Source organism: Trachurus japonicus, chromosome 19, assembly GCF_045865225.1.
Source record: "Trachurus japonicus isolate A0001 chromosome 19, Traja_1.0".
NCBI lineage: Eukaryota > Metazoa > Chordata > Actinopteri > Carangiformes > Carangidae > Trachurus > Trachurus japonicus.
The window spans coordinates 4,657,084-4,669,234 of record NC_140925.1 but is presented as its reverse complement, the minus strand read 5'-3'; the positions used below and the strand labels follow the sequence as shown (position 1 = coordinate 4,669,234).

The 12,151-nt window shown below is 41.8% G+C and overlaps 1 protein-coding gene across 6 annotated transcripts in view; it reads right to left on the bottom strand.

The window, feature by feature from the left end:
- srcin1b (SRC kinase signaling inhibitor 1b) overlaps window positions 1-12,151 on the bottom strand; it is a 139,022-nt gene that overhangs the window by 89,587 nt on the left and 37,284 nt on the right. For all 6 annotated transcript variants that reach the window (XM_085760814.1, XM_085760816.1, XM_085760813.1 and 3 more), the window contains exon 2: window positions 326-636. In XM_085760814.1, the coding sequence (XP_085616940.1) occupies window positions 326-636 (311 nt within the window). The remainder of the gene's footprint in view (window positions 1-325; window positions 637-12,151) is intronic.

The following is a 12,151-nucleotide window of genomic DNA, read 5'->3' as shown; positions in this document are numbered from 1 at the left end:
CGACATGGCCGCCTCGGTTCGGTGCGTCGCCCACTTATGTATTTGTAACGACTTGTAACAACTCATTCTAAGGTACCAGAAAGCTTTCATTTGTATGCGGCTGTGATTCCACTTCAGTGAAATACGGATTTATGAAAACAATATTTGATTTTTGCTAATAAAAAGCCAAATAAGTTACATACTGAGGCTTTAAACATAAAATTTGACAAAACTTGTAATACAAAAAATATTTGTCTTACTGTGAGTAATAAATGTGGGGAGTTGGGGAGAGGTGGACAGAAATGTGCAGGGGTAAAAGGTTAAGGGTAAATCGTGCTGGACTCACCTGTCGGCCCACGGGGACGGCGCCCTGCGACAGGCTGCCCGGGCTGTTGGAGAACTTGTTCTTCTGGAGATCCATGAGGGCGTCGCGCTGCCGCTCGATGTCCGCCTTGTGTATGCTGTTCAGCGCCTCCAGGCTCTTGGCGGCCACCGAGTTGTGGCGGCGGTCCAGCGAGGACGACGTGAAGCCCCCGTTGGTGTTGTCGGGGAACCGCCGAGCCCCGCGGTTCCCGCCGCCGCCGGCCAGGGTGTGGTAATCCCGCGGGAACTCGGCATCGCCGGCAGAGATCATGGGACCCTTTCTCTTCTCTCGACCTGCAGACGGACGGAGAGAGGGAGGAGAAGACAGTGATCACTCCGTCCTACAAACTTCACTTTACTCCACAGCTTGAACTTTCTATCACTTTATTAACATGAAAAAAAGAGAAACATATTAAAGCAGAGATTAAATCACAGACTGGAATTTAACCCCGAACCTTCATCAGACTGAGGAGGCAACAGTTAGTTAATGTTCAGGTTAATTTAACATGACAAAACAGAAGAATGCATATTTAAAAAGAAAAAGGAATACAGTAAATGTTTGTGTTAAAGCTCCATGGTAGATGTTTGTGTTAAAGCTCCATACAGTATAAAGGTAGATGTTTGTATTAAAGCTCCATACAGTATAAAGGTAGATGTTTGTGTTAAAGCTCCATACAGTATAAAGGTAGATGTTTGTGTTTGTGTTAAAGCTCCATACAGTATAAAGGTAGATGTTTGTGTTAAAGCTCCATACAGTATAAAGGTAGATGTTTGTGTTAAAGCTCCATACAGTATAAAGGTAGATGTTTGTGTTAAAGCTCCATACAGTATAAAGGTAGATGTCCATGTGTAGTGTGATTATAAAGCAGCTCTAGGTTCTATATTAATACTGTGAAAGTATCAAAGCCTCTGTCCACAGAGAAATGCACACAGCCTGTATTCAGAAACTGAGCCTTAAAACCAGCCGTCAGGACTTCCTGTCACTTTGTGATGTCACAACAAAGCCCCACCCCACCATCCATCCAACAACAACGTGCAGGATTTGGTTTCTCTGAGTGTTTTATTCTGAAATCTGCTCTATTTTTTATCAGAAGAGAGACTCAGAGCCGCCTCCTCTCTTCTGATTGGCCGACACCGACCTGTTGTTACTAGAGCTCCAGCGAGAAGCTGAGATGGGTTTTTTTTTTAAATTTTTTTTTACATTTTCTCATGGATCAACCCTTCAAAATAAAAGACAGGAGAAGAAGACGACAGCATTATAGAAATGTCACAAAAGCTACTGAGGAGAATTCATCGTGAAGAGAGGAAAACGTCTCCGCAACATTTCACCCTAAATTTATTTAATAACAAACTACTGAGGACTATTCCAAACATGGAGCTAAATCCTTATTATTTAGAGTTACAGCAGCAGCAGCAGCAGGGACGGTTTGAGTTTGTACCAAATCGAGTGCTGAACAGCGACAGTTAATGGACGACACGTTCACATTATTTATGTGAGTTGACAGCGATGTTTACTCACTGTTTGTCTCCTGGATTCGAGCCTGACAGAGGAGCCGTTTCTGACAGATCACTATAAATCCTGGGAAACGTTTTTTTTTTTTTTTTACTGCTCGCAACAACTTCAGCTCACAGACACAACTTTAATAAAAAAAAAAAACATAAATAAATAAATAAAAAAGGATGTATTACTCATATCGATTGAGTCTCTACTGGTTCATTTTCATATCTCACTTAACTAAATAATAAAACAGAAAGAAAAGAAAGAAGAAGAGGAAGAGGAGGAGGGGAAATTAATCTTCTAAAGCTGTGAAGGTTAAGTGGTTTATAGTCCAGAGGTGATCCAGATGTGCTGTGGTGCTTTACACTGCTTGTTCCAGTGGTGGCCGGTCGGTCGGTCGGTCGGTCGGTCGGTGTTAATATCACAGCTACACAGTTAATTGCGTGAGCAGCAGTTAAAGGTTGAAGCTGGAGGCCTGTTCAGTGTTAATGTGACGGCCGACAAAACCTCCTGCAGCAGCATCCGACACACACACACACACACACACACACACTCTTAGTATTTAGTAGAAACACTCTTCTGTCTCCTTGTTTCATGCACACACACACATATATAAGAGCACAGAAACACCTCTGGCAGTTTACGCCCTGTGAAAACAGCTGCAACATCTGTCTCTACACCAACAACTAACTGCAACTGTCCCGGGAACCCTGAGGCAAGAAAAAAAAAAAAAAACACAACACAAAACAAAACATTAAAAAAAAAAAAACAGAAACCCTGTCTGTCTGTCATTATTTGGCGGCAGAAGCGTCTCACACACGTGTCACAGTCGGTGGAGGAGAAGTGACATGAACGGAGCTGATGTGTGTGTGTGTCTGGGCCTTTAGTGGAGCAGTGCCCCCTGGTGACCGACCGCGGACACACAGAGCACCGGGACCGGGACCGGGTGAAGGTGCAGCAGGTGAACAGCTGCAGTGGAAAGTGGATAAAAGCTCTGTTCCCCTCCTCCATCCTTCCTTCTTGCCTTGCTTTCTCCCTTCCTTCTTTCTTTCTTTCCTTCCTTCCTTCCTTCCTTCCCTTCATCCTTACTTCTTCCTTCCTCTTTTGATCCAATTGACCTGATCTGTTCCCTCCCTCCATCTTTCTTTCCTTCCTTTTTCTCCTTCCTTCTTTCCACAATCCTTTTCCCCCTTCCTTCCTTGCTTCCACAAATCTGTTCCCTCCCTCCATCTTCTTTCCTTCCTTCTTTCCACAATCCTTTTCCCCCTTCCTTCCTTCCTTGCTTCCACAAATCTGTTCCCTCCCTCCATCTTCTTTCCTTCCTTTTTCCCTTCCTTCTTTCCACAATCCTTTTCCCCTTCCTTCGTTCCTTCCTTCGTCCTTCCTTTTTGACCCAATCTGTTCCCTCCCTCCTTCTATCTTTCCTTCCTTTTCCCCTTCTTTCTTTCCCCCCATCTTTCCTTTTGTCCTTCCTTCCCTCCCTCCCTTCGTCCTTCCTTCCTTGACCCAGGAGGACAACATGAGGGTTAATGGAGTTCCAGACCTTTAGAAATGTCTCTGTTACACTTTCCAGACTGATAGATGTCAATGATTTTGTTTTGTTTTTTTAAATCTTTTGTTGAATTTCTTTGGATTGCAGCATGACGTGTCGCTTTTTCAGATCTCTCAGCCGACTTCACTTTGTCACAACCAGGTTTTATTGAAGTGCTTAGTTTGACCCGCCGATCCTAAACCGGTACCTATACACTGCAAAAATGCAAAATCTTAACAAGAATATTTGTCTTATTTCTAGTCAAAACAAATCTAATTCTACTTAAAATAAGACGCATCACATTAAAAAGTAGCTTGTTTTTACACACTTTTTACTTCTTTCAAGCATATTTTCACTTGAAATAAGTAGAAAAATCTGCCAGTGAAAGCAGGTTTTTTGTGCTTGTTATAAGAAAGAAAAACTTGCTCCACTGGCAGATTTTTCTACTTATTTCAATTGAAAATTAGTTTGAAACTGATCTAAAAACTGATCTAAAAACAAGTACATTTTTAGGTTTTCACACTACATTTATGAGCCTCCGCGCACCGTGAAATTCTTTGACCGGCGCAAGACAGACTCAGATGTTTTCATTCATCAAGAATTAAAGGTGGTTCGAAGACAATCACATACCGTCCTAGTTCCGACCATAAATGGTGATTCGGCTGCGTTATTCTCATGACTCGCCACGAAACCGAAAGTAAGGAAACGTTGGTCGGCTCGACCAGCATTTCCGCCACCACTAATAATAACAAAATAACGATAGAGACAAAATGATATATTTATCGAAAATGGGCCCATTAACAAGTGTGGGTAGCGTAGATTCATCCACATTAACGTGAGACTTTTTTATAACCAAATAGAAACTCCTCGTTGTCCCTTTAAGTGGAAAGAGATTAGTTTTGACTAGAAATTAGACATTTTGACAAGAAATAAGACAAATATTCTTGGAAAGATTTTTAATTTTTGCAGTGTGTTTGATTGTCAATCAAAATCAGTATATAAACTGGGAGTAATATCAAATAATGCTACAACTAACCATTATTTTCATTATCGATGAATCTGTTGACTATTTAAATATTAACCGAATAGTTGTTTGTGCAAAAAAATGTTGAAAAATATCAATCAGTGTTTCCCAAATCACGAGACGACGTCCTCAAATTTCTCGTTTTGCCCGTAAACCAAAAAGAGACTCAGTTTATTGTCGTAAAGGAACAAAGAAACTAGAAATATTCATATATAAGAAGATGAAATTAGAGAATTTGGACTTTTTTTTCTTAAAAAACTACTCAAACCGATTATTCGATTATCAAAATAGTTAACGATTAATTATTAATTGTTGCAGCTCTAATGCTAAATATTATTTGTGCTCTGTCTGTTGGGGGCATTTAAATCTGAGAAAAAAGAAAAGAGAGGGAAAAAAGTGATCAATCATCAGGTTACACAATGATGCAACCAGTGAGTTTTGAGTGCAAATGGGGGAAAGCAGGAAAAAAGAAAACAAAAGGTTTTTGGGCGGTTTTCAAAGGTAACTACACGTTTTTATTGCCGTTTTCTGTTGTGCAGTTACTTATTTGCCCCACATCCACGGGCAAAACCATGAATCAGCGTCTACTGTATGTCTGGCCGTGATCAGGCCTGGGTGTGAAGACTGAAACTGAACTCAGCTTTCCAAAAAAAAATTGATCTATCACAGTTAGTTCATGATTTAACAAGGGGGGTAATTACTTTTTACATATAGCTTTTTTCTCATAATAAATGAAATTTAAAAACTGCATTTAATAAGAGAATATCAATATATTAAAAGCTGCTGTGGTTTTATGTAAAGTTATATAAGAGACAACAACATTGGTTTAAGTGTCTCTACAATGAGCTCTTGTCATTTTAACCATATAAAGAAAATAGTCTCTGGACTCTTTATATCAAACTGAGCTCTTATTAACAATGAACTGGACCTTTATGTGAAGAAAAATCTATGTGGAGATTGTAAAAAAAGAAAGAAAGAAAGAACGAAATAATTGATTTAAATGGGTTTCAGTTGTAAAATGAAAATATTATAACTGTTGGAGGAATTTTATTGAGGGTTATAAGAAATGACTCGTCCTTACTGTGTCCTTCATGGAAAATGAGGAAGTAGTAAGAAGAAAATTACATTTTATATTAGATTTAGTTGAATAACGTTTAAAAAAAACGGCCAAATCTAGGATGTTTTTTTTATGACCGTGTGTGTGTGTGTGTGTGTGTGTGTGTGTGAGAAGTGAGAAACTGAACCAGGTTGTGGACTAGAAAACCAATTAATTAATTATTAAAGCTCTCTAGTTTTATTTCTAGGACTCTGGGGACGTAACAAATAACAAATACCAGTTTGTGTTGCTCTTAGTCTGAGTCTGTGAGAAGTAACCAGGACGTTTAGCTGCTCGTTTGGTTCTTGTGGTTTATTCAGCCAGAGTTTTTAACCCTAAAGATCAGCTTGATTGGTTCAACGCAGCGATCGCACTCGGATGTGGGATGAAACAAGCGGGCCGAGATCGCAGAGAAGAGGATGTAATGGTGGCCTCATCTCGGCGCGCTTCCATTGGAGCTTCGTTTGCAGTAATCGACTCAGCAACCGACACAACATGTGACGCGCTGCTGATGTCCCATAGTTCTCAACAGCCAGAACCCGAACGGATAAACTGGTTTGGACAGGAAAATGTATACAAATGACTCAGATCTCAGGACCTTTGTTGTTTTTCCTGGTTAACCCCCACCTCCTCCTTTCCAGGTAAGATTTCTGACCAATGACAGTTGGTTGGTTCGCGCATGGCATTTATTTATAACTTTGTACCGGTTGGGATTATTACCATGTGAACAAGAAGGACGCAAAATAAAAATGCAGCAATCGTATTGTATCGTTTCAGCCCCAGAATCAGAACAAAGCAAACGAGCCACAGGTCTTAATACAGACTTATTAAAGCTGTACAGAAAAGAAAATTGAATTTAAGCCCACTCTGGGTCATAAAATTAGTGTAATAACTCATCTATCAATTCTATTTTTGAGTAAATCCGGGACAAACAGGACAAACGGCCATTTCTGTACACCTTTAAAATGTCTAGTCGTCGGACTGGTATGACATGTTTCAGTGCGCTAAAGCTAACTAACTTGATGCTGCTCCAGAGTCGACTTACGGTTCAGAATATAACAAACATAAAGAACCGAGAACTTGTTCACATGCACTACGACTTCATCTGAGTCAAACGACTTCATCCGAGTGCATTAGTCTTCATGTTATTCTTCTTGTTTCACCTCCTATATATATATACTTTTTCAATCAAAATGTAAAGCACTTTGAATGGCATTTATTTGCTTTGAAAGGTGCTATATAAATACAATTTGATTGATTGATTGCCTGCAGCATCGATCAGATCTGAGTGACATCAGCGAAACTTCTGCTCTGACTCAACTCTGTTACCTCGGCTCATGTTTGCGTTCCTGTGTTCGCTCTACAAACACCGTCTCCTCTCTGAAGCTGTGTAACAAGCTCCTCGCTCGTTTTCTTTAAAAGATCAAACTGTACATTACACCGGCCGGCCGCTGTTTCAGTCTCTACACATTATTGATCGGGGCTTTAAGGGGCCTCTGCTCTTATTTGGCTGCCGAGCTGCAACGATGCCACTGAGGCGAGACGTTCGACTTCATTAGCTCACAGTTAAGAAACTGTGACACAAATGAAAGTCGAGCACAGAAGACAGCAGCTGAACCTCCCACATCTATGGTTCTATTATTATTATTATTATTATTAAGGCCGGCAACAGATCTATAATCGTGGATGAAGCTGCAACAACAAACAATCGATTAGTCAATTATTAAGGCTTCTCAAACATGACGAATTGATGTGTTATATATCTTTAAAAAGCAGCATTTACAGGTCAGAGCAGCACTATGTTCATCAGATTAATCAATAATGAAAATAATCTTTCAGTCACAGGCTTGAGCTCCTGAATCATTTTCAGTTTAGTTGCTGTGGACCTAAAAAAAAAAACTAAAAAAAAAAATCTGCTTCTTCTTCTTCTTCTCCGGGGATTCAGCCCTGGCAACAGCACAGACTCAGTGTCGGCGTTGGAAGAAAGAGTTTGAGCTGGTCACAGATGTAAATCTTCTGATAGGAGCTCAGCAGCAGCAGCAGCAGCAGCAGCAGCAGCAGCTTCAGCGTGCCGGTGTGTATCCATGGTGGGAAATAAAAGGAGTGTTATAAAACAGAGAGGACAGGGAGCGATGGAGAGAACATCTAGACAGGGGCTTGTCACTATAATTTATGTGAAGCCTTGAGCAAACCCCTGCAACGTTGGAGGAGGAGGAGGAGGGGGTGGTGGTGGAGGTGGGTGGGGGTATGTAGGACAAAAGGATGCTATATTTTACCATAAGAAGCTGCGCTGCAACATCTGCACACGTCTTCATAAAAGATTTGTCCTGTTCTGTGACTCCATTCATCCCTGTAGAGACGTAGATAGGCTACAGTGGCATGCAGAAGTTTGGGCGCCCCTGGTTTAAAATCTTCTTCTGTTAATGTGAACAGTTCAACTAGTGGAAGATGAAATGATCTCCAAAAGGCATAAAGTTACAGATGACACATTCCCTTTACATTTGAAACAATATCACTTATTATTTTATTCATCTTTTACATGTTACAATTACAATATCTTGTCTGATACCTTGGCCAAAGTCTCCTGGGTTTTGCAGGCAGCTGCTTTGCTTCCCTTTTTCACTCTAAAACTGGAGAAACAGGGCTCCAGTCTGCCCCTAAATGGAACATTTTGAGACAGTACAAGTGATTTTTCATCTACTTGCGCATGTGCAACCAGAAAATTTGCTGGGTTTTGTTTGTTTGTTTGTTTAAAGAGACTGCGAGGAGTTTGCTTTTGGTTGTAAAAGAGTCTCATATTAATGTGGATGAATCTACATTACCCACTTGTTAATGGGTCCATTTTCGATAAATATATTGTTTTGTCTTTAGTTATTTTGATGTTATTATTTAGTGGTCGACTCGCCCAGCATTTCCTAGTTTCCTGGTTTCCCGGACGCTGCCCGGCGGGTCTTGGGAATAACTCAGCCAAATCGCTAGTAGTCGGCATCGTTTATGGTCGGAACTACGACGGTATCTGATCGTCTTCGAACCTCTGACTTTCATTCTTGATTAATGAAAACACTCTTGGCAAATGCTTTCGCTTACGTCCGTCTTTTTCACCGTGCGTGCGGAGGCTCATGGGAAATGTAGTGGGAAAGCACTTCGCTTTCCGAAACTCCTTGTACAGTAGTTACTTTAAACACTGGTGAAACATGGAAAAGGCGACTGAAAGAATCTGTAATCTGTCATTACAGGTGTCAGGTCAATGAAAAGGAAAAGTGAATATTTGCTTTGCAAGTCGATTTACAGTGTGCACCACTACATTTTCTGCTTGCCACTGTGCTCCTGGTAAAAAATGTTAGTTTGGAGCCCCGAGAAAACCAAAATAAGATATTGCAAAAGAGTGTTTCATGTTTAACTTTATGCCTTTTGGAGATCATTTCATCCTCCTCTTGCTGAACTGTTACAACATTAACAGACATTTTAAACCAGAGGTGCCCAAACTTTGGCATGATGCCACTGTATATAAACAGGTCTAACTGGGATCTGCCCAGTGCAACCAGTGACTGGACACCGTTTCACTGCTGCTTCACTGCTGTTTCAATAAACTCAGATTTAAGGACTTATGGGTTTAAACTGCTGCTGACCTTTACTTTGAAGCCCACTTATCAAAATAAAAGCATCTCCTGACACACTGACATTTTCCAGCCCGGACCAGCACACATTACTTAAACCATGACACCACTCACCCGCGTGTAAGGAAAAAAAAAACAAAACAGCTCTGGCCCTGTGCTCTGTGTATTTTTTTTTTTCCTCCCCCTGAACCATGTCATTATTGCCCCTGGTGGTAGTTAATGGGCTGCCACCTCCTCCCAGCATGCTCCTGGCTGGCACCACCTCTGTTAAGTGTGACTCTGCTAACAGCTCCTCCGCTCCCGCTGATGAATCGCCCTTTAATTGTCGGACTTAACTCACACTGTTGAATCTTTAACGCCGCCGCTGTCGCCGCCGGGAACGTTTCTTATATCTAACCTCGGCTTCGCCCCTTTTTCTTTTTCCGTGTTTGTGTGTTGTGGACGCTTTAATACCTCGATGAAAACATGTGTAAAAGCAGAACCGCGAGGGAAGAAACTCTCCTGTTGTTCACATGATTCATTATTCTGTGTTTGTTAGAGTTAGAGACGGGGGATGGAAAAAAAAAAAAACCCAGTGAGTGATCGTCGCTGTGCAGCTGAAAACATATTTCAGCTGAGCGGGACGTGGTCCAAAAAACGCTGCTCAAGGCCACGTCCCAACATTTCTCATTACACGGCTGTAAGTGTGTGTGTGTGTGTGTGTGTGTGTGTTTGATTGTGTGTTTTGGTTGTACAACCTTGGCCACTGTTGGTCGGAGCCTGACAGAGGCCATTTGTTAGTTTTATGGTTTCATCGGGTCGAGGTCTAATCATTTGTACCCGTCTGCCCTTCACTCAGATTTACTCCAAATCATTTTCTTCCTGAGTGTTTGATCTGAAGGAGGTGGAGGTGTGACCGAGCACACACACACACACACACACACACACACACACACACACACACACACACACACACAGGTGGATGTGTTACGATGCATTGACAAAAAGGTACACGGGTGTTTGCATTAACAATGAGACAGGAGCTGTAGCCTTGTGTTACTATGAGTTGTGTATCTCCTATGCATCTGCAGCAACTGACATGACACTGACATGACTTGTCAAATAATCAATAGGTCATTGTCAATATTCTCTCATTCAAGCTTTTACAATATGAGAAACAAGATGGGAATCAATAGAAATGATACAAAAAGTAGGTTAAAAAGTCTGATTCGTGGTAGATTATACGGGAAGAACATCTGTATTAGAAGAAAACAGGTGTGTAAATAAACATCTATGATGAGATGCTGACTACAACTCCCAGAGTGCACTTTGGTTTAAAACACCACCAGCTGAGAAAACAGAAAACAACACACACGAATGGATTAAAATCACGACTGACTCGTATCTCTGACCGACCGCTGAGGATCATGGGTATCGTAGTATTTAGAGTCATGGTGGGCACGGCCAAAGTTTACTTCTCTCATCCAAGACTCAACCTCCAGAGCTGAGACACACACACACACACACAATGAAGGTAAAAATCCTGCATAGTTCCTCTTTAAAGGAACAGTTCACCAAAGAATGAAATTCGTAGTCCAACGGGAGACCTGGGAGGCCAGTTCGTGGTCCAATGAAAACTTTATACTGTATGAGAGTCAAAAGCGCCCGACACAAAAACGCCCATAAAACTACACAAAAAACATTTAATCTTCCTCCACACTGCTCATCCGCTGCAATCCAAGTGTCCTGAAGTGAGATAGTCCAGAGTTTACCCTAAACAACGTCATTGAGACAAGTCCGGTCACGTCTGCGTGCATTGTGTGAACGCGAGAGCCCGCCCCAGGCAAATTCAATAGAGGACTGTTTAGGCTGTAAAAATGTCCTAAATGACGTCGTTTCCAGTAAACTCTGGACTATCTCCCTTCAGGACACTTGGATTGCAGTGGACGAGCAGCGTGGAGGAATATTAAATGATTTTTGTGTAGTTTTATGGACGTTTTTGTGTCAGGCGCTATTGACTTTCATATAAAAAGCATGAGGGTGAGTCAATAATGATCGAATTTCATTTTTTGGGTGAATTATTCCTGTAAGATGTGAAGTGCTGCAGAATTGTGGGCATGACCAGTTTGAGTGACAGGAGGTGTGATGTGTACATCTTTACTACAAGCAGACATGCCTCTTCCTCTTTGCCCATATTTGGATGAGCTGCGACTGAGGGGGCGGAGTCAGGCCCTGCCGAGTTGGCGACGGTGCAGCAGCTCAAAGAGGAGACGTCTATATGTTCCTGTCTTATTATGTTCCTCCTCTTCCTCCTCCTCCTCCTCCTCCTCCTCTGCCCTTTTCCATGGACTCATTCATTTATTCATGTAATCACTTCTTCACACCCTCCATCATAATCCCTGTTTCAGCTGATGGAGGCAGCGAGCCGGGTTCACATCCACTCCTGCCTCCTCTTCTTCCTCCCCCTTCTCTTCCTTTCTCTCAGTCATAAACTCCTTGCTCATCAGAGACCATTAATTACGAAGGAAGGCACTGTAGCGGGAGCGGGAGCAGAAAGAAACGGTGCTCCTCCATCCACAAATTATAATATCCAGCTCTCCAGGGCACTCGAAAATTAAAATAAAACCCAAACAAGATCAGAACGCGGAACGCCGAGCGGGCTATATTTGGAACAAGGTCTGCCTTTGCTGAATGCTAAAATTTTCTCCAAACTGTTGCCGCCAGCGAAAAAAAAAAAGCGGTGGATCCGGGATCACAGCGAGCCGGCGTTACGCCTTAAAAAGACACACACATCTCACCCAGAACTGAGAGTGTATTAGACGTTACCGTCCTTGAGCACAGATTAATAATTACAGTAATAGTTATTATTATTATTATTAATAGCAGAAACTAACGACGGTCGTATTCAGCTGTGTTTACAAATGAAGCTCCTCTCTCTGACCTCCGCCTTAGTTTCCACGTCTCACACTGTTTCCATTATTCATCCACAGCCCGGAGATTGATGAAAAAGTGATGGGGTGTCTGAGAGTACCAGACTGACTTTTAAAATATCTCACACACACAC